General features: G+C 41.5%; 1 protein-coding gene across 1 annotated transcript; it reads left to right on the top strand.

Annotated features, from left to right (window-relative positions):
• The first annotated feature begins 393 nt into the window (after positions 1-393).
• Positions 394-25,288, top strand: LOC139571561 (growth hormone-inducible transmembrane protein-like). Its single transcript, XM_071394547.1, has 9 exons — positions 394-510; positions 3,797-3,940; positions 14,500-14,602; positions 14,811-14,922; positions 19,779-19,920; positions 21,504-21,612; positions 21,995-22,183; positions 23,085-23,256; positions 24,546-25,288. Exons 1-9 carry the CDS (start codon positions 409-411, stop codon positions 24,628-24,630), a joined length of 1,158 nt encoding a protein of 385 aa, XP_071250648.1. The 5' UTR covers positions 394-408; the 3' UTR covers positions 24,631-25,288.
• The last annotated feature ends 1,096 nt before the right edge of the window (positions 25,289-26,384 follow it).

Genomic DNA, 26,384 nt, shown 5'->3' with positions numbered 1-26,384 from the left:
CCCTCGCTTCATCTTTCCCTCTCTCAATTCAATTCAGAGACCTTTATTGGCATGATAAACATATGTTTACATTGCCAAAGCAAGTGAAATAGATAAAAGTTAAATAAACAATCAGAAATGACAGTAAACATTACACGCACAGTAAACATGTATTTCTCTATCAACGTAAATGTACAATGACCCATTTAAAACAAATTTGATTTCCAAAGAGTCATAAGCAAGTTGAAACTGAAAGATATGCTATCCTAAAAAGTTGACTTGCAGAGGTTGCAGCACTTTTTGGTGGATGAAGATGTGCCGCCACCTGTTGGAATTAATTTTACACGTCTTTAGAATCTCTAGAAATAAAATAAAAAACGACCGAAGAACTACAAGTCACATAATTTCACTGAAATTCGTCCCTTGATTATGATGACATCGGTCAGAACGTTCACGAAACTGCGTCATATTACGTCAGTGAAGTGCGCACTTATCTCAAGGAAGGTGAACAGAAATCTAGCTACACGCTTGGTATGTAATATATTGCGATTTGACTTGTCTTTTAAACATTGTAAGTAGGATTACTGTGCTTTATTGTTGACATGATCAATCAATGTCTATTTGTAGCAACGCGTTCAAGGAGGAAACGAGGTTAACTTGTCAACTCGATATGATTCACAACAGCGATTAGCTACTATAGCGAGCAAGCTGCTAAATTAACTGACTTACGCAATGGTTACAAAACAAGGAACATTCTCTGCCAAATTCAATCAAATATATATTTTTTATGACTATGAAAGATAGGTTTGGTACTTTTGTGTTCATGATCCTGGTTATTTAACTTTTCCAAGCTTTGGGATTCTGTAGTTAGCTAATGTTAGCTAACATGCTGTGTTATGAAAACCAGAATGATCAGCTTGTAATCTAGCTATGTTTATCACTCGCCTTTGTATACTGAACAAAAATATAAAAGCAACAATTAAAAGATTTGACTGGGTTACAGTTCTTATAAGGAAATCAGTCAATTGAAATAAATAAATTAGTCCCTAATCTAATGATTTCAAGTTTCTGGGCAGGGGCACAGCCATTAGGGAGCCAGGCCCAGCCAATCAGAATGAGTTTTTCCACAAAAAAGGGCATTATTACAGACAGAAATTCGCCTCGGTTTCTTCAGCTGTTCGGGTGGCTGGTCTCAGACAATCCTGCAGGTGAAGAAGCCGGATGTGGAGGTCCTGGGCCGGCGTGGTTACATGTAGTCGGAGGTTTTGAGGCCGGTTGGACTACTGACAAATTCTGTAAAATGATTTTGGATGCGGCTTATGGTAGAGAAATTAACATTACATTCTCTGGCAACAGATCTTGTGGACATTTCTGCAGTCAGCATGCCAATTGCACGCTCCCTAAACTTGAGACATCTGTGGCATTGTGTTGTGTGACAAAACTGCACATTTTAGAGAGGCCTTTTGTCCCCAGCACAAGATATGCCTGTAATGATCATGCTGTTTAATCATCTTCTTGATATGCCAAACAATGGAAAACTGCTCACTAACAGGGATGTAAACAAATTTGAGCACCAAATTTGAGAGAAGTAAGCATTTTTGTGGGTATGAAACATTCCTGGGATCTTTTTTTCAGCTCATTTAACATGGGAGCAACACTTTACATGTTGTTTATATTTTGTTCCCTATAGAAAACGAGTTAGTGGCCTGACAATGACTGTGATAGCAAAGATTTTTTATAACTAACCCAAGATAGACCAGAAACTGTCGTTTCCAATGGGAGCAAATTAGTCATAGTTTTGGAAATGAACTGTATGGAGATCAAATATTTCATTGATGAGAAAATTCCGGCCACATCCTCTCATCACCATATTTGGTATTGAGTGGAAACGCCAACTGGATGCTTCATATTTACACATCCTTTAAAATATCTGTCTCATTGTTCTATCTGTGGTGATACCTCTGGTTCACAGTCTGAGATTATTGGCATATATTTGTCTGGAAAATTTCTTCTCACAAGCTCTACAAGCCAGAATGTTGAATACAATTATATTTTAACTTACTTTACCGGTTGTCTGTGCGGTTGCTCCTTTTGCAGGTTGGGATGTGAGACAATATATCCACAGGAAAGTTGAATTTCAAACTTTTCAGAGCGCTGGTATTGAGTTAATAGTTCTATCACCTGAGGCCTGTGCAGAACCATGTATTCACATGGACGAACTCTGCAAGCAAAGACCTACACTATAGAGACAGGCAGAGACTGCTTTTTCAATAGAAATCCCAGATCATGGCGACGTTGATTAGCTCATACGCAGAAACGTCATCGGCTCGTGCCAAACTGCGGATGTGTAGGCCATGAAATCAAAGGCACTCCTTCGATTTAAAGTTGTTTTTGAAGAAAATGAAAACGTGTCAGTTTGTCACTTTTACGAGGTTGAAGTAATAACATGTTCAACTACTGAAGACATTGGCTCCGATGTAGGTTGTGCCTTTTTAGATTGAGAAAGTTAACAACTAAGGAAGAATTGTTCACTTCTCTCGTTGACTTCTCAAACCCCGGCCTGGCCTGCTTGGTCTGTTTCGCAAGGGTACCCAGAAGTCTGGCGATGTTGCTACAAGTATCCATGCTTCTCCTGCCCGTATTTTCAAGTATCCATGCTTCTCCTGCCTGTATTTTCAAGTATCCATGCTTCTCCTGCCTGTATTTTCAAGTATCCATGCTTCTCCTGCCTGTATTTTCAAGTATCCATGCTTCTCCTGCCTGTATTTTCAAGTATCCATGCTTCTCCTGCCTGTATTTTCAAGTATCCATGCTTCTCCTGCCTGTATTTTCAAGTATCCATGCTTCTCCTGCCTGTATTTTCAAGTATCCATGCTTCTCCTGACCCTATGTTCAAGTATCCATGCTTCTCCTGACCCTATGTTCAAGTATCCATGCTTCTCCTGACCCTATGTTCAAGTATCCATGCTTCTCCTGACCCTATGTTCAAGTATCCATGCTTCTCCTGACCCTATTTTCAAGTATCCATGCTTCTCCTGACCCTATTTTCAAGTATCCATGCTTCTCCTGCCTGTATTTTCAAGTATCCATGCTTCTCCTGACCCTATGTTCAAGTATCCATGCTTCTCCTGACCCTATGTTCAAGTATCCATGCTTCTCCTGACCCTATTTTCAAGTATCCATGCTTCTCTTGACCCTATGTTCAAGTATCCATGCTTCTCCTGACCCTATGTTCAAGTATCCATGCTTCTCCTGCCTGTATTTTCATATTGTGCTCATGCTTCAGGTGATAGAAATGTGAACTCACTACCAGCGCTTTGAAAAGTTGACGTAATTATACTTTCCTGTAGAGATATTGTATCACATTCCTAAAAAGGAAAGTAAGTTAAAATATATTATGTATTTGACATTCTGGCTTGCTGAGGTCGTGAGAGGAAACCTTCCTGATCCAAACGCTCATTAATACCCGACGTAGAAATCAATGCAATTCAACATTTGGTTTTCAAGTTAGTGAACTAAAGTTAGCTGCTTTTAGCCACACGGTTGTATTTACATAGACAAGCGGTGCTCCCTATTGTATTGGGTTGCACAAAAACAGTCAGTGGGAAGCCAGATATTAAATACAATTCAATCAACTTACTGTGCCGGTGGGCAGGACAGTTGGTCATTATGACGGGGAATTTGAGACAAAATATCTAACAGAACGTTTCCAAATGTGTGTCTGTTGTAGACTGTGTCTGTTGTAGACCCATTTCCTCTCTGCTTACCTCATGCTTCAGGTGATAGAAATTGGGCTGTTTTCCGATTGTAATTCCAGAGCTTCATCATGACCATGTTGGTGAGGCTAGCATACCTGCGCAGTCTCCCTGTGTCCGGGCTACGTCCTATGTTGACCCAGGGCTCTCCAGCCCTGAGGAGCTCCACCCTGAAGAGCTGCCCGCCCCTCCTCAAGGTCCACCAGGTAACACATCAGGGATGGGCTTTTGACATTGTTGGACTGTTCCAGCACTCACATTTTTACTAAAATTAAATAAGGCATTTTTAGAACACAAGGCCTGCACTGGGGAAAACATATGTGCACATTTATCTATATGCCAACAGTTTGTAAAAATGCCTTATTGATCATAACCAGTACAGACAACACATCCTAATTGCTAAATTGCCTCAAATTTAAGCAATAAAAGACAAGTACAATTTGTTAATTTATTGAAACTGTAATATCAACTGGTTAAATTGTATTGTGGAACAACAATATTCAAAAAGGCAGTAATCTCAGAAGTGGCGCTTGCTTGTAGAAGCCTATGGCTGTGCAATGGTATTGCCTTGTTTTGTTAATTTAGCAGACGTTATGCTCTTATTTCTCGAGGCCTTATCAGTCAAGACATCTATTTTATAGTAAAAAACATTGTAATATAACAGAATAAAATAGAACAGAATAGTGTGACGTCATCTCGCATCTGGAACAGTTGCACTCAGTGATCATTTGAAACGGGGATCAATTTGGTAAATAGATTTTTTTTTAAATTCAGGGTTACAAAACACAATTGTTCTTTTCGATATACAGCCGTTCAATGTAGTTTATTCCACCTGCACTTTGGAATTTTCTAAATGGATTAGCAATTCCACATTGAGCACTGCATGGGGATGAATTACGGCTACGACATCTGTTTGGTGAGTAGGTCTAGGCTTAATGATTCTGATTTAAAGTACGCTCTTTATAAATCTAATGTTTTGGCATATTTTCAGTGTGAAAGCTGTCTGTTTACCCCTGGCCTAGGCTATAACCCTGCTAATCAATCCTGTTAATCCTGTTACCTACGCGCTGCAGGATTTTGTTCCAACTAGGCACCACACCTTTTTATTTATTTTATTTAACCTTTATTTAACTGGGCAAGTCAGTTAAGAACAAATTCTTATTTACAATGACGGCCAAACCCGGACACCGCTGGGCCGATTGTGTGCCGCCCTATTGGACTCCCAATCAATTGATCAGTTCAGTGATTCCCTGAATGAAACACACAAGGTCTTCCAGGTAAGCGAAATCCAAAACGTAAGGCCAGGGGGGGACTAGCAGTTCACAAAGTAGGGTCATCACTAGTTACCACAGCCACAAAGTCATAAACCCCTCTTATTTCTACAATTTGACAACCTAACCCTAGACCATAACCTTAACCGCACTGCTAACCTTATGTCTAACCCTAACGAAGACCAAAAGCACGTATTTTTTTTAATGAGTTTTTGCTATTTAGCCAATTTGGACTTTGTGGCTGTGGAAACTAGTGACAACCGCAAAGTAGCCTAAATAGACTGGACGCAGTTATTACCAACCTGCAGGTTGTTGCTGGAACACATATTTCCCTACTTCAGTCAACCAGTCCAGTTTGAGTTTGTGATAATGATGTTGACATTTATTTAACTTGTGGATCAATTAAATGTATCGATCAAATGTATTTTTTATTAATATTTAACAAATATCAACAAACAAAAGAGGAATAGTCACATGCAAACAAGCATACATACAAACTATTTATATTGCCAGGAATCCTAAACAAACAAATCATATTCATTAATAATACAAGTTTTAATTGCCTTTTTGTTTTTCATTTTAGTTAAAGTAGTGCAATATTGTTTAAATTCATTTATAAAGTGAAAAAAGTTAGGTTTTGAATTAGACCCTTTGCATTTGTGAATATGGAATTTACCTAGTATTATTAGCAGGTGAATTAAATATACTACATCTTTATGTCAGAATTTCTGAAACAAATCATTATATCAAAACCATTAAATCGTACAACCGGTCCTATTTTTTTTGTAACAAAATTCTGTATGTCAATCCAAAATATTCTACTATAAATACAGGCAAAAAACAAATGCAAAATGGTCTCCTTCTCCATTCCACAGAAATCACATTAGTCAGCTTGAATCTTTCCAAAACATGTTTCACAGGATAAATTCTATGTAACATTTTAAATGAAAATGTATTATTTAAAAATGTGTTTATGAAGCCCTTTTTACATCAGATGTCACGAAGTTGCTATACAGAAACTCAGCCTAAAACCCCAAACGACAAGCAATGCAGATGTAGAATCAGTTAGATTAGTTTTTATAGGCATTTATTTCGCGTGTTTAGAGGGAAACACCGTTGAATGAGTGAGACACCGAGGGGAAAGGGAATTTAGGGAGAAGAACTGTGGGATGCTTGGCTTGGTTTTCTTTGTTTTTTGTCCCGTAAATGTACGTGTACCAATGGAACGCTAGAGTCAAAACAATGTATTTCTATATCCAATAGTTTTGCAGTATTTAAAGAACAAAATGGATCTCTGGTTAAAGATTTAGTTTGGATGTCTATTCGGGTACACAATTACTCTTCCCCATCCCTAACAAACACACGCACACACACACGCACACACATACACACACACATACACACACACATACACTCGCTTAAGCCTCATCAGGTACAGTCATCCCTGACAGAGAAGTTGAATAAGACACACTTTACCAGTCAGAGCTCAAAACTACGACCAAAACACTTTCATTTGACTTGGCAGTGCGACACTAATTTTCTTTTTTTGGTCGCTAGGTTGCCAATTATTATTTATTTATTTAAAAAAAAAATGTTCTGGACACAGTACTTTTTGGTTCACAATTAGATTTTTTAAAATCAAGGTTTATTCAAACAGCAATGGGAACCAGATATTCCAAAATGTTGGTCCAAAGTGAATCTTCAGTCATCACGCGCTGTTCAAGTGAACGTTGCTAAAGGCTTTTGTTAGCAGTCGATGTTACTCTTCAATAACACAAACCCCAAAGCGTGACGGTTTCTATAGCTACTTCACGTCACACACATTCCCATGCAGTCACAATGCTGGCACAGGCTCAATGAGATCTTGAATCTCTCCTAAGGCGGCAAATATTTGGATATGTCAGTCAGTGTAGCTTGTTTTGGAGGTGTGTGTTTTTTCATATTTTCTCTGGTATTGTCTCTGTCACGTGTTGGCACCCTCCAATGCCCCCTTCTTTGCCTCAGGGTCTTTAGTATGTCATGTTTCAGCTGGGATGTCTCAGGGTCTTTAGTATGTCATGTTTCAGCTGGGATGTCTCAGGGTCTTTAGTATGTCATGTTTCAGCTGGCATGTCTCAGGGTCTTTAGCATGTCATGTTTCAGCTGGCATGTCTCGGGGTCTTTAGCATGTCATGTTTCAGCTGGCATGTCTCAGTGTCTTTAGTATGTCATGTTTCAGCTGGCATGTCTCAGGGTCTTTAGCATGTCATGTTTCAGCTGGCATGTCTCAGGGTCTTTAGCATGTCATATTTCAGCTGGCATGTCTCAGGGTCTTTAGCATGTCATGTTTCAGCTGGCATGTCTCAGGGTCTTTAGCATGTCATGTTTCAGCTGGCATGTCTCAGGGTCTTTAGTATGTCATGTTTCAGCTGGCATGTCTCAGGGTCTTTAGCATGTCATGTTTCAGCTGGCATGTCTCAGGGTCTTTAGCATGTCATGTTTCAGCTGGCATGTCTCAGGGTCTTTAGTATGTCATGTTTCAGCTGGCATGTCTCAGGGTCTTTAGTATGTCATGTTTCAGCTGGCATGTCTCAGGGTCTTTAGTATGTCATGTTTCAGCTGGCATGTCTCAGGGTCTTTAGTATGTCATGTTTCAGCTGGCATGTCTCAGGGTCTTTAGCATGTCATGTTTCAGCTGGCATGTCTCAGGGTCTTTGGTATGTCATGTTTCAGCTGGCATGTCTCAGGGTCTTCGGTATGTCATGTTTCAGCTGGCATGTCTCAGGGTCTTTAGTATGTCATGTTTCAGCTGGCATGTCTCAGGGTCTTTAGTATGTCATGTTTCAGCTGGCATGTCTCAGGGTCTTTGGTATGTCATGTTTCAGCTGGCATGTCTCAGGGTCTTTAGTATGTCATGTTTCAGCTGGCATGTCTCAGGGTCTTTAGTATGTCATGTTTCAGCTGGCATGTCTCAGGGTCTTTAGCATGTCATGTTTCAGCTGGCATGTCTCAGGGTCTTTAGCATGTCATGTTTCAGCTGGCATGTCTCAGGGTCTTTAGTATGTCATGTTTCAGCTGGCATGTCTCAGGGTCTTTAGTATGTCATGTTTCAGCTGGCATGTCTCAGGGTCTTTAGCATGTCATGTTTCAGCTGGCATGTCTCAGGGTCTTTGGTATGTCATGTTTCAGCTGGCATGTCTCAGGGTCTTCGGTATGTCATGTTTCAGCTGGCATGTCTCAGGGTCTTTAGTATGTCATGTTTCAGCTGGCATGTCTCAGGGTCTTTAGTATGTCATGTTTCAGCTGGCATGTCTCAGGGTCTTTGGTATGTCATGTTTCAGCTGGCATGTCTCAGGGTCTTTAGTATGTCATGTTTCAGCTGGCATGTCTCAGGGTCTTTAGTATGTCATGTTTCAGCTGGCATGTCTCAGGGTCTTTAGCATGTCATGTTTCAGCTGGCATGTCTCAGGGTCTTTAGCATGTCATGTTTCAGCTGGCATGTCTCAGGGTCTTTAGCATGTCATGTTTCAGCTGGCATGTCTCAGGGTCTTTAGCATGTCATGTTTCAGCTGGCATGTCTCAGGGTCTTTAGCATGTCATGTTTCAGCTGGCATGTCTCAGGGTCTTTAGCATGTCATGTTTCAGCTGGCATGTCTCAGGGTCTTTAGCATGTCATGTTTCAGCTGGCATGTCTCAGGGTCTTTAGCATGTCATGTTTCAGCTGGCATGTCTCAGGGTCTTTAAATCAAATGTTATTTGTCACATGCTTTGTGTAGAATACCAGTGAAATGCTTACTTATGGGCCCTTCCCAACAATGCAGAGAGGAAAATAAAAATAGTAAAACTAGGAACGATATCTTGTCTATATACACGTGTTACCGGTACCGAGTCGATGTGCAGGGTTATGAGGTAGTGATGTAGATATGTACATATAAGTAGGGATTAAGTTACTAGGCAACAGGATAGATAATAGACAATAACATCAGCGAATGTGATGAGTCAAGAGTTAGTCTGGGTAGCTATTGGTTCATTTATTACCAGTCGTATGGCTTGGGGGTAGAAGCTGTTCAGGATCCTGTTGGTTCCAGATTTGGTACACTGGTACCGCTTGCCGTGTGGTAGCAGAGAGAACAGTATGACTTGGGTGGCTGGAATCTTTGACAACTTTTAGGTTCTTCCTCTGACACCGCCTGGTATAGATGTCCTGGATGGCACGGGTCTTGGCCCCAGGGATGTACTGGGCAGTGTGCACTACCCTCTGTAGCGCCTTACGGTCAGATGCCAAGCAGTTTCCATACCAAGCGGTGATGCAGCCAATCAATATGCTCTCAATGGTGCAGCTATAGAACTTCTTGAGAATCTGAGGGCCCATACCAAGTCTTTTCAGCCTCCCGAGGGGGAGCTGAGCAAACTTAATGATGGTGTTGGAGCTATGCGTGGCCATGCTGTCATGGGTGAACAGGGAGTACAGGAGGGGACTATGCACGCACCCCTGAGGGGCCCCTATCTTCAGTGTCAGTTTGGTGGATGTGTTGTTGCCTACCCTCACCACCTGGGGGCGGCCTGTTAGGAAGTCCAGGATCCAGTTGCAGAGGGAGGTGAAAAAATCCTAAACTTTGAACATCCCACGGAGCACCATTAAATCCATTATTAAAATATGGAAGGAATATGGCACCACAACAAACCTGCCAAGAGAGGGCCGCCCACCAAAACTCACGGACCAGGCAAGGAGGGCATTAATCAGAGAGGCAACAAAGAGACAAAAAATAACCCTGAAGGAACTGCAAAGCTCCACAGCAGAGATTGGAGTATATGTGCATAGGACCACTTTTAAGCCGTACACTCCACAGAGCTGGGCTTTATGGAAGAGTGTCCAGAAAAAAATAACCGAACATATTTGGTGTTTGCCAAAAGACATGTGGGAGACTATACAAAAATATGGAAGAAGGTACTCTGGTCAGATGAGACTAAAATTGAGTTTTTTTGGCCATCAAGGAAACACTGTGTCTGGCGCAAACCCAACACGTCTCATCACCCCGAGAACACCATCCCCATCCCCATGTTTTTCATCTGCAGGGACTGGGAAGCTTGTTAGAATTGAAGGAATGATGAATGGCGCTAAATACAGAGAAATTCTTGAGGGAAACCTGTTTGTCTTCAAGAGATTTGACACTGGGACGGGGGAAACATTTTAAATGTCTTGGAATGGCCTAGTCAAAGCCCAGATTTCAATCCATTTGAGAATCTGTGGTATGACTTAAAGATTGCTGTACATCAGCGGAACTCATCCATCTTGAAGGAGCTGGAGCAGTTTTGCCTTGAAGAATGGGCAAAAATCCCTGTGGCTAGATGTGCCAGGCTTATAGAGACATACCCCAAGAGACTTGGAGCTGTATTTGCTGCAAAAGGTGTCTCTATAAACTATTGACAAATTGTAGACCTCCACAAGTCTGGTTCGTCCTTGGGGGCAATTTCCAAACTCCTGAAGGTATCACGTTCATCTGTACAAACAATAGTACGCAAGTATAAACACCATGGGACCACACAGCCGTCATACCGCTCAGGAAGGAGACGAGTTCTGTCTCCTAGAGATGAACGTTCTTTGGTGCGAAAAGTGCAAATCGGTCCCAGAACAACAGCAATGGACCTTGTGAAGATGCTGGAGGAAACGGGTACAAAGTATCTATTTTCACAGTAAAACGAGTCCTATATCAACATAACCTTAAATGCCGCTCAGCAAGGAAGAAGCCACTACTCCAAAACCGGCATAAAAAAGCCAGACTACGGTTTGCAGCTGCACATGGGTACAAAGGTTGTACTTTTTGGAGAAATGTCCTCTGGTCTGATGAAACAATAAGGATACTGTTTGGCCATAATGACCATTGTTATGTTTGGAGGAAAAAGGGGGATGCTTGCAAGCCGAAGAACACCATCCCAACCGTGAAGCATGGGGGTGGCAGCATTATGTTGTGGGGGTGCTTTGCTGCAGGAGGGTCTGGTGCATTTCACAAAATAGATGGCATCTTGAAGGGAAATTATGTAGATATATTGAAGCAACATCTCAAGACATCAGTCAGGAAGTTAAAATGGGTCTTCCAAATGGACAATGACTCCAAGCATACTTCCAAAGTTGTGGCAAAATGGCTTAAGGACAACAAAGTCATGGTATTGGAGTGGCCATCACAAAGCCCTGACCTCAATCCTATATAAACTTTGTGGGCAGAACTGAAAAAGCGTGTGCGAGCAAGGAGGCCTACAAACCTGACTCAGTTACATCAGCTCTGTCAGGAGGAATGGGCAAAAACTCACCCAACTTATTGTGGGAAGCTTGTGGAAGGCTACACAAAACGTTTGACCCAAGTTAAACAATTTAAAGGCAATGCTACCATATACTAATTGAGTGTATGAAAACTTCTGAATAAAAGCTGAAATAAATCATTCTCTACTATTATTCTGACATTTCACAATCTTAAAAGAAAGTGATGATCCTAACTGACCTAAGACAGGGAATGTTTACTAGGATTAAATGTCAGGAATTGTGAAAAACTGAGTTTAAATGTATTTGGCGAAGGTGTATGTAAACTTCCGACTTCAACTGTATTAATGAAGCCGGTGACTGATGTGGAAATCTGATGTCCAGAAGCTCTTTTCGGTCATAGGAAACGCTGTATAAAAAAAGTTACAATCAAAGCCCCCAAAAAATACACAAAATGGAAGAATCGGTCAAGAGCCTGTAAATCGGTTAAGAGCCTGTAAACTGTAAGCCACTATCCATTGCAGCGCCGTTTTCTTGCTAGGCTCGCAATTGAACTAAAGGGCAACTACATCTGCCAAATATATATATATATACAGTGGGGAGAACAAGTATTTGATACACTGCCGATTTTGCAGGTTTTCCTACTTACAAAGCATGTAGAGGTCTGTAATTTTTATCATAGGTACACTTCAACTATGAGAGACGGAATCTAAAACAAAAATCCAGAAAATCACATTGTATGATTTTTAAGTAATTAATTTGCATTTTATTGCATGACATAAGTATTTGATACATCAGAAAAGCAGAACTTAATATTTGGTACAGAAACCTTTGTTTGCAATTACAGAGATCATACGTTTCCTGTAGTTCTTGACTAGGTTTGCACACACTGCAGCAGGGATTTTGGCCCACTCCTCCCTACAGATCTTCTCCAGATCCTTCAGGTTTCGGGGCTGTCGCTGGGCAATATGGACTTTCAGCTCCCTCCAAAGATTTTCTATTGGGTTCAGGTCTGGAGACTGGCTAGGCCACTCCAGGACCTTGAGATGCTTCTTACGGAGCCACTCCTTAGTTGCCATGGCTGTGTGCTTCGTGTCGTTGTCATGCTGGAAGACCCAGCCACGACCCATCTTCAATGCTCTTACTGAGGGAAGGAGGTTGTTGGCCAAGATCTCGCGATACATGGCCCCATCCATCCTCCCCTCAATACGGTGCAGTCGTCCTGTCCCCTTTGCAGAAAAGCATCCCCAAAGAATGATGTTTCCACCTCCATGCTTCACGGTTGGGATGGTGTTCTTGGGGTTGTACTCATACTTCTTCTTCCTCCAAACACGGCGAGTGGAGTTAGACCAAAAAGCTCTATTTTTGTCTCATCAGACCACATGACCTTCTCCCATTCCTCCTTTGGATCATCCAGATGGTCATTGGCAAACTTCAGACAGGCCTGGACATGCACTGGCTTAAGCAGGGGGACTATGCGTGCGCTGCAGGATTTTAATCCATGACGGCGTAGTGTGTTACTAATGGTTTTCTTTGAGACTGTGGTCCCAGCTCTCTTCAGGTCATTGACCAGGTCCTGCCGTGTAGTTCTGGGCTGATCCCTCACCTTCCTCATGATCATTGATGCCCCACGAGGTGAAATCTTGCATGGAGCCCCAGACCGAGGGTGATTGACCGTCATCTTGAACTTCTTCCATTTTCTAATAATTGCGCCAACAGTTGTTTCCTTCTCACCAAGCTGCTTGCCTATTGTCCTGTAGCCCATCCCAGCCTTGTGCAGGTCTACAATTTTATCCCTGATGTCCTTACACAGCTCTCTGGTCTTGGCCATTGTGGAGAGGTTGGAATCTGTTTGATTGTGTGTGGACAGGTGTCTTTTATACAGGTAACGAGTTCAAACAGGTGCAGTTAATACAGGTAATGAGTGGAGAACAGGAGGGCTTCTTAAAGAAAAACTAACAGGTCTGTGAGAGCCGGAATTCTTACTGGTTGGTAGGTGATCAAATACTTATGTCATGCAATAAAATGCAAATTAATTATTTAAAAATCATACAATGTGATTTTCTGGATTTTTGTTTTAGATTCCGTCTCTCACAGTTGAAGTGTACCTATGATAAAAATTACAGACCTCTACATGCTTTGTAAGTAGGAAAACCTGCAAAATCGGCAGTGTATCAAATACTTGTTCTCCCCACTGTATATATTAGTTCCCAGACCTCCAAAAGTGGTCTCCTGATGTGGTTTAAGCATTGTTGACTTAGAACATCCATTGTTTTTAGTTTTTCTCTAAAAAGTGGGATTTGAGAGTGAAAACTAGGAAACCTAGAAAAACTAAACTGGGGGAACTAAATTTACCTAAAAAATAACACAGATTTTATAGGGCCCTACATCTGTAGACTGACTGTTCAAAATTTCTAACAATAAAACTATTTTTGAGATGGTTCTAAACAGTCAATGTAAATATGATATTTCCAAGTTGAAATTTAAAAAAAATTGTGTATAGATAGGCTACTTGCTCAGCCTGCAAATTAAAGATTTGCTTTCTGTGCCGGTATTCTTTTAATTCAGGACAGTAGTTTTCCGTTGGTACTGGCGCGGTGTGCCACTGGCAAATTGACCTGAATGCCAAGCCCTGCAAGGTCATGCTAATTAAAGTTGGCTAGTCATTATTAGCCTGGTCCTGTATGCAGGCACATTATGGGACACAGGTAATGACTAGAGCCGTGCCAGTACAGCTGATGATGATGATGATAAATGGATCAGTTTTATACAATAGTGAATGCATTACGGGGGGGGGGGGGTTCTACTAAGCTAACATATGGCGTTGTTTTAACATGGTCATACCATGGATCATTTAGCTATTTCATTGAGTTTTAGGACCCTTAAGATATCAAAAACAATTATATAATATATAATTTGAATTGAGCCTTACTGCTATTAGCCCATAGAACCACATTGAATAACAACTTCATACATGGATAAACAGATAACCCGTACATCTCTAGCTTAAACTGACACATTTTTATGGCGATGAAAGAAAGAAAAAAAAAATATATATATATATATTTTTGGGGAAATAATTTATTTATTTATTTATTTATTATGGTAATAAGATTTCTGCGGGGCTACGGACATCGACTTGTTTTTCTTTGAAAGACCCTACCTGTGGACAATTTGTATGTCTTCAATTGTAGGTCAACATGCCGTAATAATAACTGCTTATGTGTTATATTTAAGCTTTATTTTCCTCTTTCATCAGGGCTATTCCACCAAATCCAGATTTGGGTTCCGTCGTGGGAAAACGGCCAAGGACCAGCTCCAACAGGCCGCGTTCGAGCCAGCCACTGATACTGCCATCAGAAGTGAATACATTGACTTACTAAACCACTTTTAAATAAATGTCACCTCGCAACACACACGTCTGCTTGCTAGGGGGGGCAGGAGAGTGATGGACCTGTCATGTAAAAACAGGCCCATCTCACACCCCTCACAGTTACATCATGAAGTCAGCACATTGTGCTGGTCAGCAGCAGGTTTTAACTGCTGTATGTGTGCTATGTATTCCCTCAGTGGATTCCATGGGCAGGATGTTCCTGGCTGGAGGGGCTGCTGTAGGCCTGGGAGCTCTGTGCTACTACGGACTAGGCATGTCCAATGAGATCGGTGCCATCGAGAGGGCTGTGTAAGTGCTGATGCTTCCATTGGTAGTGTGTGTTGTACTGGTATTATCACATGGTAGTGTGTGTGTGTGTTGTACTGGTATTATCACATGGTAGTGTGTGTGTGTGTTGTACTGGTATTATCACATGGTAGTGTGTGTGTGTGTTGTACTGGTATTATCACATGGTAGTGTGTGTGTGTGTTGTACTGGTATTATCACATGGTAGTGTGTGTGTGTGTTGTACTGGTATTATCACATGGTAGTGTGTGTGTGTTGTACTGGTATTATCACATGGTAGTGTGTGTGTGTTGTACTGGTATTATCACATGGTAGTGTGTGTGTGTGTTGTACTGGTATTATCACATGGTAGTGTGTGTGTGTGTTGTACTGGTATTATCACATGGTAGTGTGTGTGTGTGTTGTACTGGTATTATCACATGGTAGTGTGTGTGTGTGTTGTACTGGTATTATCACATGGTAGTGTGTGTGTGTTGTACTGGTATTATCACATGGTAGTGTGTGTGTGTTGTACTGGTATTATCACATGGTAGTGTGTGTGTGTTGTACTGGTATTATCACATGGTAGTGTGTGTGTGTTGTACTGGTATTATCACATGGTGGTAGTGTGTGTTGTACTGGTATTATCACATGGTGGTAGTGTGTGTTGTACTGGTATTATCACATGGTGGTAGTGTGTGTTGTACTGGTATTATCACATGGTGGTAGTGTGTGTTGTACTGGTATTATCACATGGTGGTAGTGTGTGTTGTACTGGTATTATCACATGGTGGTAGTGTGTGTTGTACTGGTATTATCACATGGTGGTAGTGTGTGTGTGTGTTGTACTGGTATTATCACATGGTGGTAGTGTGTTTTGTACTGGTATTATCACATGGTAGTGTGTGTGTGTGTTGTACTGGTATTATCACATGGTAGTGTGTGTGTGTGTTGTACTGGTATTATCACATGGTAGTGTGTGTGTGTGTTGTACTGGTATTATCACATGGTAGTGTGTGTGTGTGTTGTACTGGTATTATCACATGGTGGTAGTGTGTGTTGTACTGGTATTATCACATGGTAGTGTGTGTGTGTGTGTGTGTTGTACTGGTATTATCACATGGTAGTGTGTGTGTGTGTGTGTGTTGTACTGGTATTATCACATGGTAGTGTGTGTGTGTGTGTGTTGTACTGGTATTATCACATGGTAGTGTGTGTGTGTGTTGTACTGGTATTATCACATGGTAGTGTGTGTGTGTGTTGTACTGGTATTATCACATGGTAGTGTGTGTGTGTGTGTGTGTGTGTTGTACTGGTATTATCACATGGTAGTGTGTGTGTGTTGTACTGGTATTATCACATGGTAGTGTGTGTGTGTTGTACTGGTATTATCACATGGTGGTAGTGTGTGTGTGTGTTGTACTGGTATTATCACATGGTGGTAGTGTGTGTGTGTGTTGTACTGGTATTATCACATGGTGGTAGTGTGTGTGTGTGTTGTACTGGTATTATCACATGGTGGTAGTGTGTGTGTGTGTTGTACTGGTATTATCACATGGTAGTGTGTGTGTGTGTTGTACTGGTATTATCACATGGTAGTGTGTGTGTGTGTGTTGTACTGGTATTATCACATGGTAGTGTGTGTGTGTGTGTTGTACTGGTATTATCACATGGTAGTGTGTGTGTGTGTGTTGTACTGGTATTATCACATGGTAGTGTGTGTGTGTGTGTTGTACTGGTATTATCACATGGTAGTGTGTGTGTGTGTGTGTTGTACTGGTATTATTACATGGTAGTGTGTGTGTGTGTGTTGTACTGGTATTATCACATGGTAGTGTGTGTGTGTTTGTGTGTTGTACTGGTATTATCACATGGTAGTGTGTGTGTGTGTGTGTGTTGTACTGGTATTATCACATGGTAGTGTGTGTGTGTGTGTTGTACTGGTATTATCACATGGTAGTGTGTGTGTGTGTGTTGTACTGGTATTATCACATGGTAGTGTGTGTGTGTGTGTTGTACTGGTATTATCACATGGTAGTGTGTGTGTGTGTGTGTTGTACTGGTATTATCACATGGTAGTGTGTGTGTGTGTGTGTGTGTTGTACTGGTATTATCACATGGTAGTGTGTGTGTGTTGTACTGGTATTATCACATGGTAGTGTGTTGTACTGGTATTATCACATGGTAGTGTGTTGTACTGGTATTATCACATGGTAGTGTGTTGTACTGGTATTATCACATGGTAGTGTGTGTGTGTTGTACTGGTATTATCACATGGTAGTGTGTTGTACTGGTATTATCACATGGTAGTGTGTTGTACTGGTATTATCACATGGTAGTGTGTTGTACTGGTATTATCACATGGTAGTGTGTTGTACTGGTATTATCACATGGTAGTGTGTTGTACTGGTATTATCACATGGTAGTGTGTTGTACTGGTATTATCACATGGTAGTGTGTTGTACTGGTATTATCACATGGTAGTGTGTTGTACTGGTATTATCACATGGTAGTGTGTTGTACTGGTATTATCACATGGTAGTGTGTTGTACTGGTATTATCACATGGTAGTGTGTTGTACTGGTATTATCACATGGTAGTGTGTTGTACTGGTATTATCACATGGTAGTGTGTTGTACTGGTATTATCACATGGTAGTGTGTTGTACTGGTATTATCACATGGTAGTGTGTTGTACTGGTATTATCACATGGTAGTGTGTTGTACTGGTATTATCACATGGTAGTGTGTTGTACTGGTATTATCACATGGTAGTGTGTTGTACTGGTATTATCACATGGTAGTGTGTTGTACTGGTATTATCACATGGTAGTGTGTTGTACTGGTATTATCACATGGTAGTGTGTTGTACTGGTATTATCACATGAAGTTACAGTGGTTTAACAATTCAACCGGTATCAAGTACATGTGTCATTGTTATTACTGCAGCTATTTCTGAGTAGTTCCATAGGTTTCACCACAACTCAAAGGAAAGTGTTACTTTATCTGTGTCCCAAATGGCACCCTATTCCCTACAGAGTGCACTCAGAGCCCTAATGATTCCTGGTTGAGTATAGTGCATACCTATTATGTAGGTATATCAACTAGAGGTCGACTGATTAGGATTTTTCAACACCGATACAGATTATTGGAGGACCAACATTTTTTTTATATATATATTTTTTTAATTATAATAATTTGTTTATATATTTATTTATTTATTTATTTGTAATAATGACAATTACAGCAATACTCAATGAACACAATAAAATCTATTTAGTCTCAAATAAATAATGAAACATGTTCAATTTACATTTACATTTAAGTCATTTAGCAGACGCTCTTATCCAGAGCGACTTACAAATTGGTTTAAATAATGCAAAAACACAGTGTTGGAGAAGGAAGTAAAAGTGCAATATGTGCCATGTAAGAAAGCTAACGTTTAAGTTCCTTGCTCAGAACATGAGAACATATGAAAGCTGGTGGTTCCTTTTAACATGAGTCTTCAATATTCCCAGGTAAGAAGTTTTAGGTTGTAGTTATTATAGGAATTATAGGACTATTTCTCTCTCTACCATTTGTATTTCATATACCTTTGACTATTGGATGTTCTTATAGGCACTTTAGTATTGCCAGTGTAACAGTATAGCTTCCGTCCCTCTCCTCGCCCCTCCCTGGGCTCGAACCAGGAGCACATCGACAACAGCCACCCTCGAAGCAGCGTTACCCATGCAGAGCAAGGGGAACAACTACTAAAAAAACTCAGAGCGAGTGACGTTTGAAACGCTATTATCGCGCACCCCGCTAACTAGCTAGCCATTTCACATCGTTTACACCAGCCTAATCTCTGGAGTTGATAGGCTTGAAGTCATAAACAGCGCAATGCTTGAAGCATTGTGAAGAGCTGCTGGCAAACGCAGTAAAGTGCTGTTTGAATGAACGCTTACGAGCCTGCTGGTGCCCACCATCGCTCAGTCAGACTGCTCTATCAAATCATAGACTTAATTATAATATAATAACACACAGAAATACGAGTCTTAGGTCATTAATATGGTCAAATCCAGAAACTATAATTTCGAAAACAAAATGTTTATTCTTTCAGTGAAATACGGAACCGTTCCGTATTTTATCTAACGGGTGGCATCCATAACTCTAAATATTGCTGTTACATTGCACAACCATCAATGTTATGTCTTAATTACGTAAAATTCTGGCAAATTAGTTCGCAATGAGCCAGGCGGCCCAAACTGCTGCATATACCCTGACGCTGCATATACCATACCCTGACTCTGTTGCACAGAACGCAAGAGAAGTGACACAATTTCCCTAGTTAAAATAAATTCATGTTAACAGGCAATATTAACTACATATGCAGGTTTAAAAATATATACTTGTGTATTGATTTTAAGAAAGGCATTGATGTTTATGGTTAGGTAATCATTGGTGCTTTTTTCGCGAATGCGCTTGTTAAATCACCCGTTTGGCGAAGTAGGCTGTGATTCGATGAGAAAGTAACAGGCACCGCATCGATTGTATGCAAAGCAGGACACGCTAGATAAACTAGTAATATCATCAACCATGTGTCGTTAACTAGTGATTATGTTAAGATTGATTGTTTTTTATAAGATACGTTTAATGCTAGCTAGCAACTTACCTTGGCTCCTTGCTGCACTCGCATAACAGGTGGTCAGCCTGCCACGCAGTCTCCTCGTGGAGTGCAATGTAATCGGCCATGATCGGTGTCCAAAAATGCAAGATACCCATTGTTATGAAAACTTAAAATCGGCCCTAATTAATCGGCCATTCCGATTAATTGGTCGACCTCTAATATCAACACGTGTTGTCCTCTGTAAATGTTTATTTTCCCTGTGTCTCCTCCAGTATCTGGCCCCAGTACGTGAAGGACAGGATTCACTCGACCTACATGTACTTTGCAGGCAGTGTGGGGATGACCGCTCTGTCAGCTGTAGCCGTCAGCAGGACCCCGGCCCTCATGGGTGTCATGATGAGAGGATCCTGGCTGGTAATTCACATTGTATTATTTCACCTGGATTTAACCAGGCAAGACAGCTTGTATTATTTCACCTGGATTAAACCAGTCAAGACAGCTTGTATTATTTCACCTGGATTTAACCAGTCAAGACAGCTTGTTTTATTTCACCTGGATTTAACCAGTCAAGACAGCTTGTATTATTTCACCTGGATTAAACCAGTCAAGACAGCTTGTTTTTAAAAGGTAGATTCAGCTAAATGACGTTGTCACGAGCAGCACCGCAGATATTGAGATGAGCGAGATGCAAGACTTCACTCTCACACAGTTACACAAAGATCTGCCATTTGCATAGATTTAGCTTTACACTGTTACAGCGGGGTAGCCACGGGACCAAAACAGCAGAGAAGCTGTTAGTGGGTAGCCAAGGGACCAAAACAGCAGAGAAGCTGTTACAGCAGGGTAGCCACGGGACCAAAACAGCAGAGAAGCTGTTACAGCGGGTAGCCAAGGCACCAAAACAGCAGAGACGCTGTTATAGCGGGGTAGCCAAGGGACCAAAACAGCAGAGAAGCTGTTACAGCGGGGTAGCCACGGGACCAAAACAGCAGAGAAGCTGTTTAAGCAGGGTAGCCACGGGACCAAAACAGCAGGGAAGCTGTTTAAGCGGGGTAGGCACGGTACCAAAACAGCAGAGAAGCGGTTACAGCAGGGTAGCCACGGTACCAAAACAGTAGAGAAGCTGTTACAGCGGGGTAGCCACGGGACCAAAACAGCAGAGAAGCTGTTTAAGCAGGGTAGCCACGGGACCAAAACAGCAGGGAAGTTGTTTAAGCGGGGTAGCCACGGGACCAAAACAGCAGAGAAGCTGTTACAGCGGGTAGCCAAGGCACCAAAACAGCAGAGACGCTGTTATAGCGGGGTAGCCAAGGGACCAAAACAGCAGAGAAGCTGTTACAGCGGGGTAGCCACGGGACCAAAACAGCAGAGAAGCTGTTTAAGCAGGGTAGCCACGGGACCAAAACAGCAGGGAAGCTGTTTAAGCGGGGTAGCCACGGTACCAAAACAGCAGAGAAGCGGTTACAGCAGGGTAGCCACGGTACCAAAACAGTAGAGAAGCTGTTACAGCGGGGTAGCCAAGGGACCAAAACAGCAGAGAAGCTGTTACAGCGGGGTAGCCAAGGGACCAAAACAGCAGAGAAGTTGAGCCTCACGCTTCAACGCTTTTAGTTGTTGTGGAAATTGACCCACTATGCTGTTGACCCACTATGCTGTTGACTCACTATGCTGTTGACCCACTATGCTGTTGACCCACTATGCTGTTTACTTTCTGCATCTACGTCATATCGCTGAGTTTACCTTCAAGGAAATATTAGTATTTACGATGATTATTGCCACTGGGCTAATGACTAAAAATATATCTGCATTCACTGAATGTTATTAACCCATATAAAGGAAAGTAGTGGTTTGAGGGCCCACCTAACCTCATTGTGTTGATACATCTGGTGCTGATTTTCAAATCATTGTGAATGATTTCCAGACACTTTTCAATAGCCACTGTGGGTATTTTTTTTGTTGTTGAAATAATATAGACATTTGTCATTTTTTTTCACTAGGCTATTGGAGCTACCTTTGCAGCCATGATTGGAGCAGGCATGCTGGTCAGATCTATCTCTTATGACCAGAGCCCAGGAGCCAAACATCTAGCCTGGATGCTACATGCAGGTGTTGGACTGCTTTACCTTCTCACTTTATCAAGCGTTTGTCAATTGAAACGTCCCACTTGCTTATTTTCACCACTAGAGGGCAGTACTATCAAGGTTCAGAATACCCTGACTATGCAGCAGCAGTTGACTTGAATGGAACAGGGTTTTCTAGTACTTACTGACACTGGTGCTGTGCCTGTGAGAATATTCTGAGAAGACTGTTAAATACCAGATCTGTTTTCTTTAAATAGAACATCTTGTGATATATATATATAACCTCTTTATTTGGACCTCAGATGATAAATAGCTGTGTAGCTAAAATCTGCTGCTTTTTCATGTTTGATGTACGTACATGGTCCCTTTTTTAAACTAACCCAATCCATTTGTCCCTGTGTTTCCAGGTGTGATGGGAGCGGTCATAGCCCCCATGACTCTGCTAGGTGGGCCCCTGATGATGAGGGCAGCCTGGTACACAGCGGGCATTGTGGGGGGTCTGTCCACCGTGGCCATGTGTGCCCCCAGTGAGAAGTTCCTCAACATGGGAGGACCCCTAGCGGTGGGCTTCGGAGTCGTCTTCGCCTCCTCCATCGGTTAGTATCTTTAGATCAATACCCCTGGCTGTGGGTTTCACTGGTCTCCACCTCCATCAGTTAGTATCTTTAGATCAATAACCCTGGCCGTGGGTTTCACTGGTCTCCACCACCTCCATCAGTTAGTATCTTTAGATCAATAACCCTGGCTGTGGGTTTCACTGGTCTCCACCTCCATCGGTTAGTATCTTTAGATCAATAACCCTGGCTGTGGGTTTCACTGGTCTCCATCTCCATCGGTTAGTATCTTTAGATCAATAACCCTGGCCGTGGGTTTCACTGGTCTCCACCTCCATCGGTTAGTATCTTTAGATCAATAACCCTGGCTGTGGGTTTCACTGGTCTCCACCTCCATCGGTTAGTATCTTTAGATCAATACCCCTGGCGGTGGGCTTCGGAGTCGTCTTCGCCTCCTCCATCGGTTAGTATCTTTAGATCAATACCCCTGGCTGTGGGTTTCACTGGTCTCCACCTCCTCCATCAGTTAGTATCTTTAGATCAATATCCCTGGCTGTGGGTTTCACTGGTCTCCACCACCACCATCGGTTAGTAGGCATTTTATTATGGTCCAATTCACAAAGGAACATAAAATGCAGGGATGTAAACATCATACTTTTAGAGGACAACTAAATGGTTATTGCCTTTTTTAAAAGTGTTTATCAATGAAAAACAACATGGTGGACAGACATCAATGAAGTGTATTGAACCGTAACCTTTTGTTCCATCAAACCCAGTGAATTGTTAGTGGAGTATTCAGGAGTATCTTCTTTTTCAAACAGCATTATTTAGGATCTGGCTCTCTGCTGACAAACACCCGTGACACGTCATTTCCCCTCAGTTATTAATTGAGCTTGAGGACATGGTGTTAATACAATGTCCTCTCCACTCTCTCTGTCCCCAGGCTCAATGTTCCTGCCCCCTACCTCAGCGATGGGAGCAGGCCTGTACTCCATCGCTATCTACGGGGGTCTGGTCCTCTTCAGCCTGTTCCTGCTCTACGACACCCAGAAGGTCATCAAGCGGGCGGAGACGTACCCCATGTACGGGATGCAGAAATACGACCCCATCAACTCGTAAGTGACGTCTGCAGAGTAATCTTTACTGCTGTGTCTGATTTCTGTACCTTACTGTTCAAACAGATATAGAGAACTAGTCCTGTTCTGTACCTTACTGTTTAAACAGATAGTCAACTAGTCCTGTTCTGTACCTTACTGTTTAAACAGATAGTCAACTAGTCCTGTTCTGTACCTTACTGTTTAAACAGATAGTCAACAAGCAGTATAATACTGTCAATACCATTTTGATGCAGTATAATACTGTCAATACCATTATGATGCAGTATAATACTGTCAATACCATTTTGATGCAGTATAATACTGTCAATACCATTATGATGCAGTATAATACTGTCAATACCATTATGATGCAGTATAATACTGTCAATACCATTTTGATGCAGTATAATACTGTCAATACCATTTTGATGCAGTATAATACTGTCAATACCATTTTGATGCAGTATAATACTGTCAATACCATTTTGATGCAGTATAATACTGTCAATACCATTTTGATGCAGTATAATACTGTCAATACCATTTTGATGCAGTATAATACTGTCAATACCATTTTGATGCAGTATAATACTGTCAATACCATTTTGATGCAGTATAATACTGTCAATACCATTTTGATGCAGTATAATACTGTCAATACCATTATGATGCAGTATAATACTGTCAATACCATTTTGATGCAGTATAATACTGTCAATACCATTATGATGCAGTATAATACTGTCAATACCATTTTGATGCAGTATAATACTGTCAATACCATTTTGATGCAGTATAATACTGTCAATACCATTTTGATGTAGTATAATACTGTCAATACCATTATGATGCAGTCCTAATATACTAAATACATTATGATACAGTATATTATACTAAATACCATTGATACAGTATAATTTTGGCCTACTATACAGTATACTGTCCTACTACACTAATTACCATTATGATTCAGTAGGATGTTATACTAAATACCATTTATACAGTATAATTCTGACCTAGTGGTGTTTATCCTGTCTTGTATAGTGATATATGAAACTGACGATTGGTGCTCTGTGGTGTTTATCCTGTCTTGTATAGTGATATATGAAACTGATGGTTGGTGCTCTGTGGTGTTTATCCTGTCTTGTATAGTGATATGAAACTGATGGTTGGTGCTCTGTGGTGTTTATCCTGTCTTGTATAGTGATATGAAACTGATGGTTGGTGCTCTGTGGTGTTTATCCTGTCTTGTATAGTGATATATGAAACTGACAGTTGGTGCTCTGTGGTGTTATCCTGTCCTGTAGGTGCATGGGGATCTACATGGACACGCTGAACATCTTCATGAGGATGGTGATGATTCTGTCCGGCGGCGGAAACAGAAAGAAATAAAGACGTTCCAGTCTGACTTCCACGTTAAACCTTCAAACTTCCACAGAGTTGAACAACAACGATGTCTTCTACAATTAGCACCATACACCAGATGTTACATACTTTTAGTTTGAAAACCTATTTTCAACTCGCACAATAATAAATGTGTTGCTTTTGTGTGAAGAAGAGGATTGCAATTTCCTAGAACATATTGCCACTCATCCAAGTAAGGAAGACAATTTGCTCTGTTCTATATTCAGAATGTTAAAAATATGCTTTTGTCTTGATTCTGAGGGAGGCATATTTAGAAGTCAGGATTGTTCATGGAGATATCTGTCAACATCACAGATCGCCCCTCAGTCTCCTTCTCTAATTGTTCCTTTATATTTTATATATATTTATTTTCACTTGAGGTGGGTGTTCCCATTCCTGACAAGCAAGACAAAGATGGGCAAACATCAGATATATCATCCCTCAACCTTGTACTTCTTCTAGCCTCCACACATACAATACGTGTGCCTATGTACTTAACTCCTTGACAGAGACTGAACTTGGATGTGTTGTATCGGGCCGATCCTTGGATGGGTTGTGCTTTGACATGTTGTTTCTGTTAGAATGAAAGTGATTGAAAGTGATCTACGCTGTTCTGGTATCATTCAATAAAGTGAAAGAGAATACAGTTGGTGTATTTACATTGAGCTATTTCATGAAAACAAAATGGACATTTTTGAAGCATATTGATCAGTGTTACTCTCTGAATAATTTGTGTGATACTGTCGAGGCTCGTCTTGACTGTTTTCAGTAACATCTTGGTCAGGAGAATCTCCACTAAGTAACAGGACGAGGAAAATAATCACGGTCACCTTTATTCACCATTTAAATGTACCAGCAGGAAAGCCTAACCTGTCTGGATAAAAATCACTGACAGGAGGAAAGCCTAACCTGTCTGGATAAAGATCACTGAGAGGAGGAAGGCCTAACCTGTCTGGATAAAGATCACTGACAGGAGGAAAGCCTAACCTGTCTGGATAAAGATCACTGAGAGGAGGAAGGCCTAACCTGTCTGGATAAAGATCACTGACAGGAGGAAAGCCTAACCTGTCTGGATAAAGATCACTGACAGGAGGAACGCCTAACCTGTCTGGATAAAGATCACTGACAGTAGGAAAGCCTAACCTGTCTGGATAAAGATCACTGAGAGGAGGAAAGCCTAACCTGTCTGGATAAAGGTCACTGACAGGAGGAAAGCCCTTCTGGATAAAGATCACTGATAGGAGGAAAGCCCTTCTGGATAAAGATCACTGACAGGAGGAAAGCCCTTCTGGATAAAGATCACTGACAGGAGGAAAGCCTAACCTGTCTGGATAAAGATCACGGATAGGAGGAAAGCCCTTCTGGATAAAGATCACTGACAGGAGGAAAGCCTAACCTGTCTGGATAAAGAACACTGACGGGAGGAAAGCCTAACATGTCTGGATAAAGAACACTGACAGGAGGAAAGCCTAACGTGTCTGGAGAAAGGAGATCACTGACAGTATTGTAAATATTGAATTTCTGCCTTAATTTTGCCTTGGCAGCAGCTAATGGGGATCTATAATAAATACAAATACCACAGGCCCTGGACACCACACGCCAGGCCGTGGACACCACACCACACGCTAGGCCCTGGACACCACACGCCAGGCCCTGGACACCACACGGAAGGCCGTGGACACCACACGGAAGGCCGTGGACACCACACGCCAGGCCGTGGACACCACACCACACGCCAGGCC

Source organism: Salvelinus alpinus, chromosome 3 (assembly GCF_045679555.1).
Source record: "Salvelinus alpinus chromosome 3, SLU_Salpinus.1, whole genome shotgun sequence".
NCBI classification, from domain to species: Eukaryota; Metazoa; Chordata; class Actinopteri; order Salmoniformes; family Salmonidae; genus Salvelinus; species Salvelinus alpinus.
This window is presented reverse-complemented; position numbering and strand designations above follow the sequence as displayed.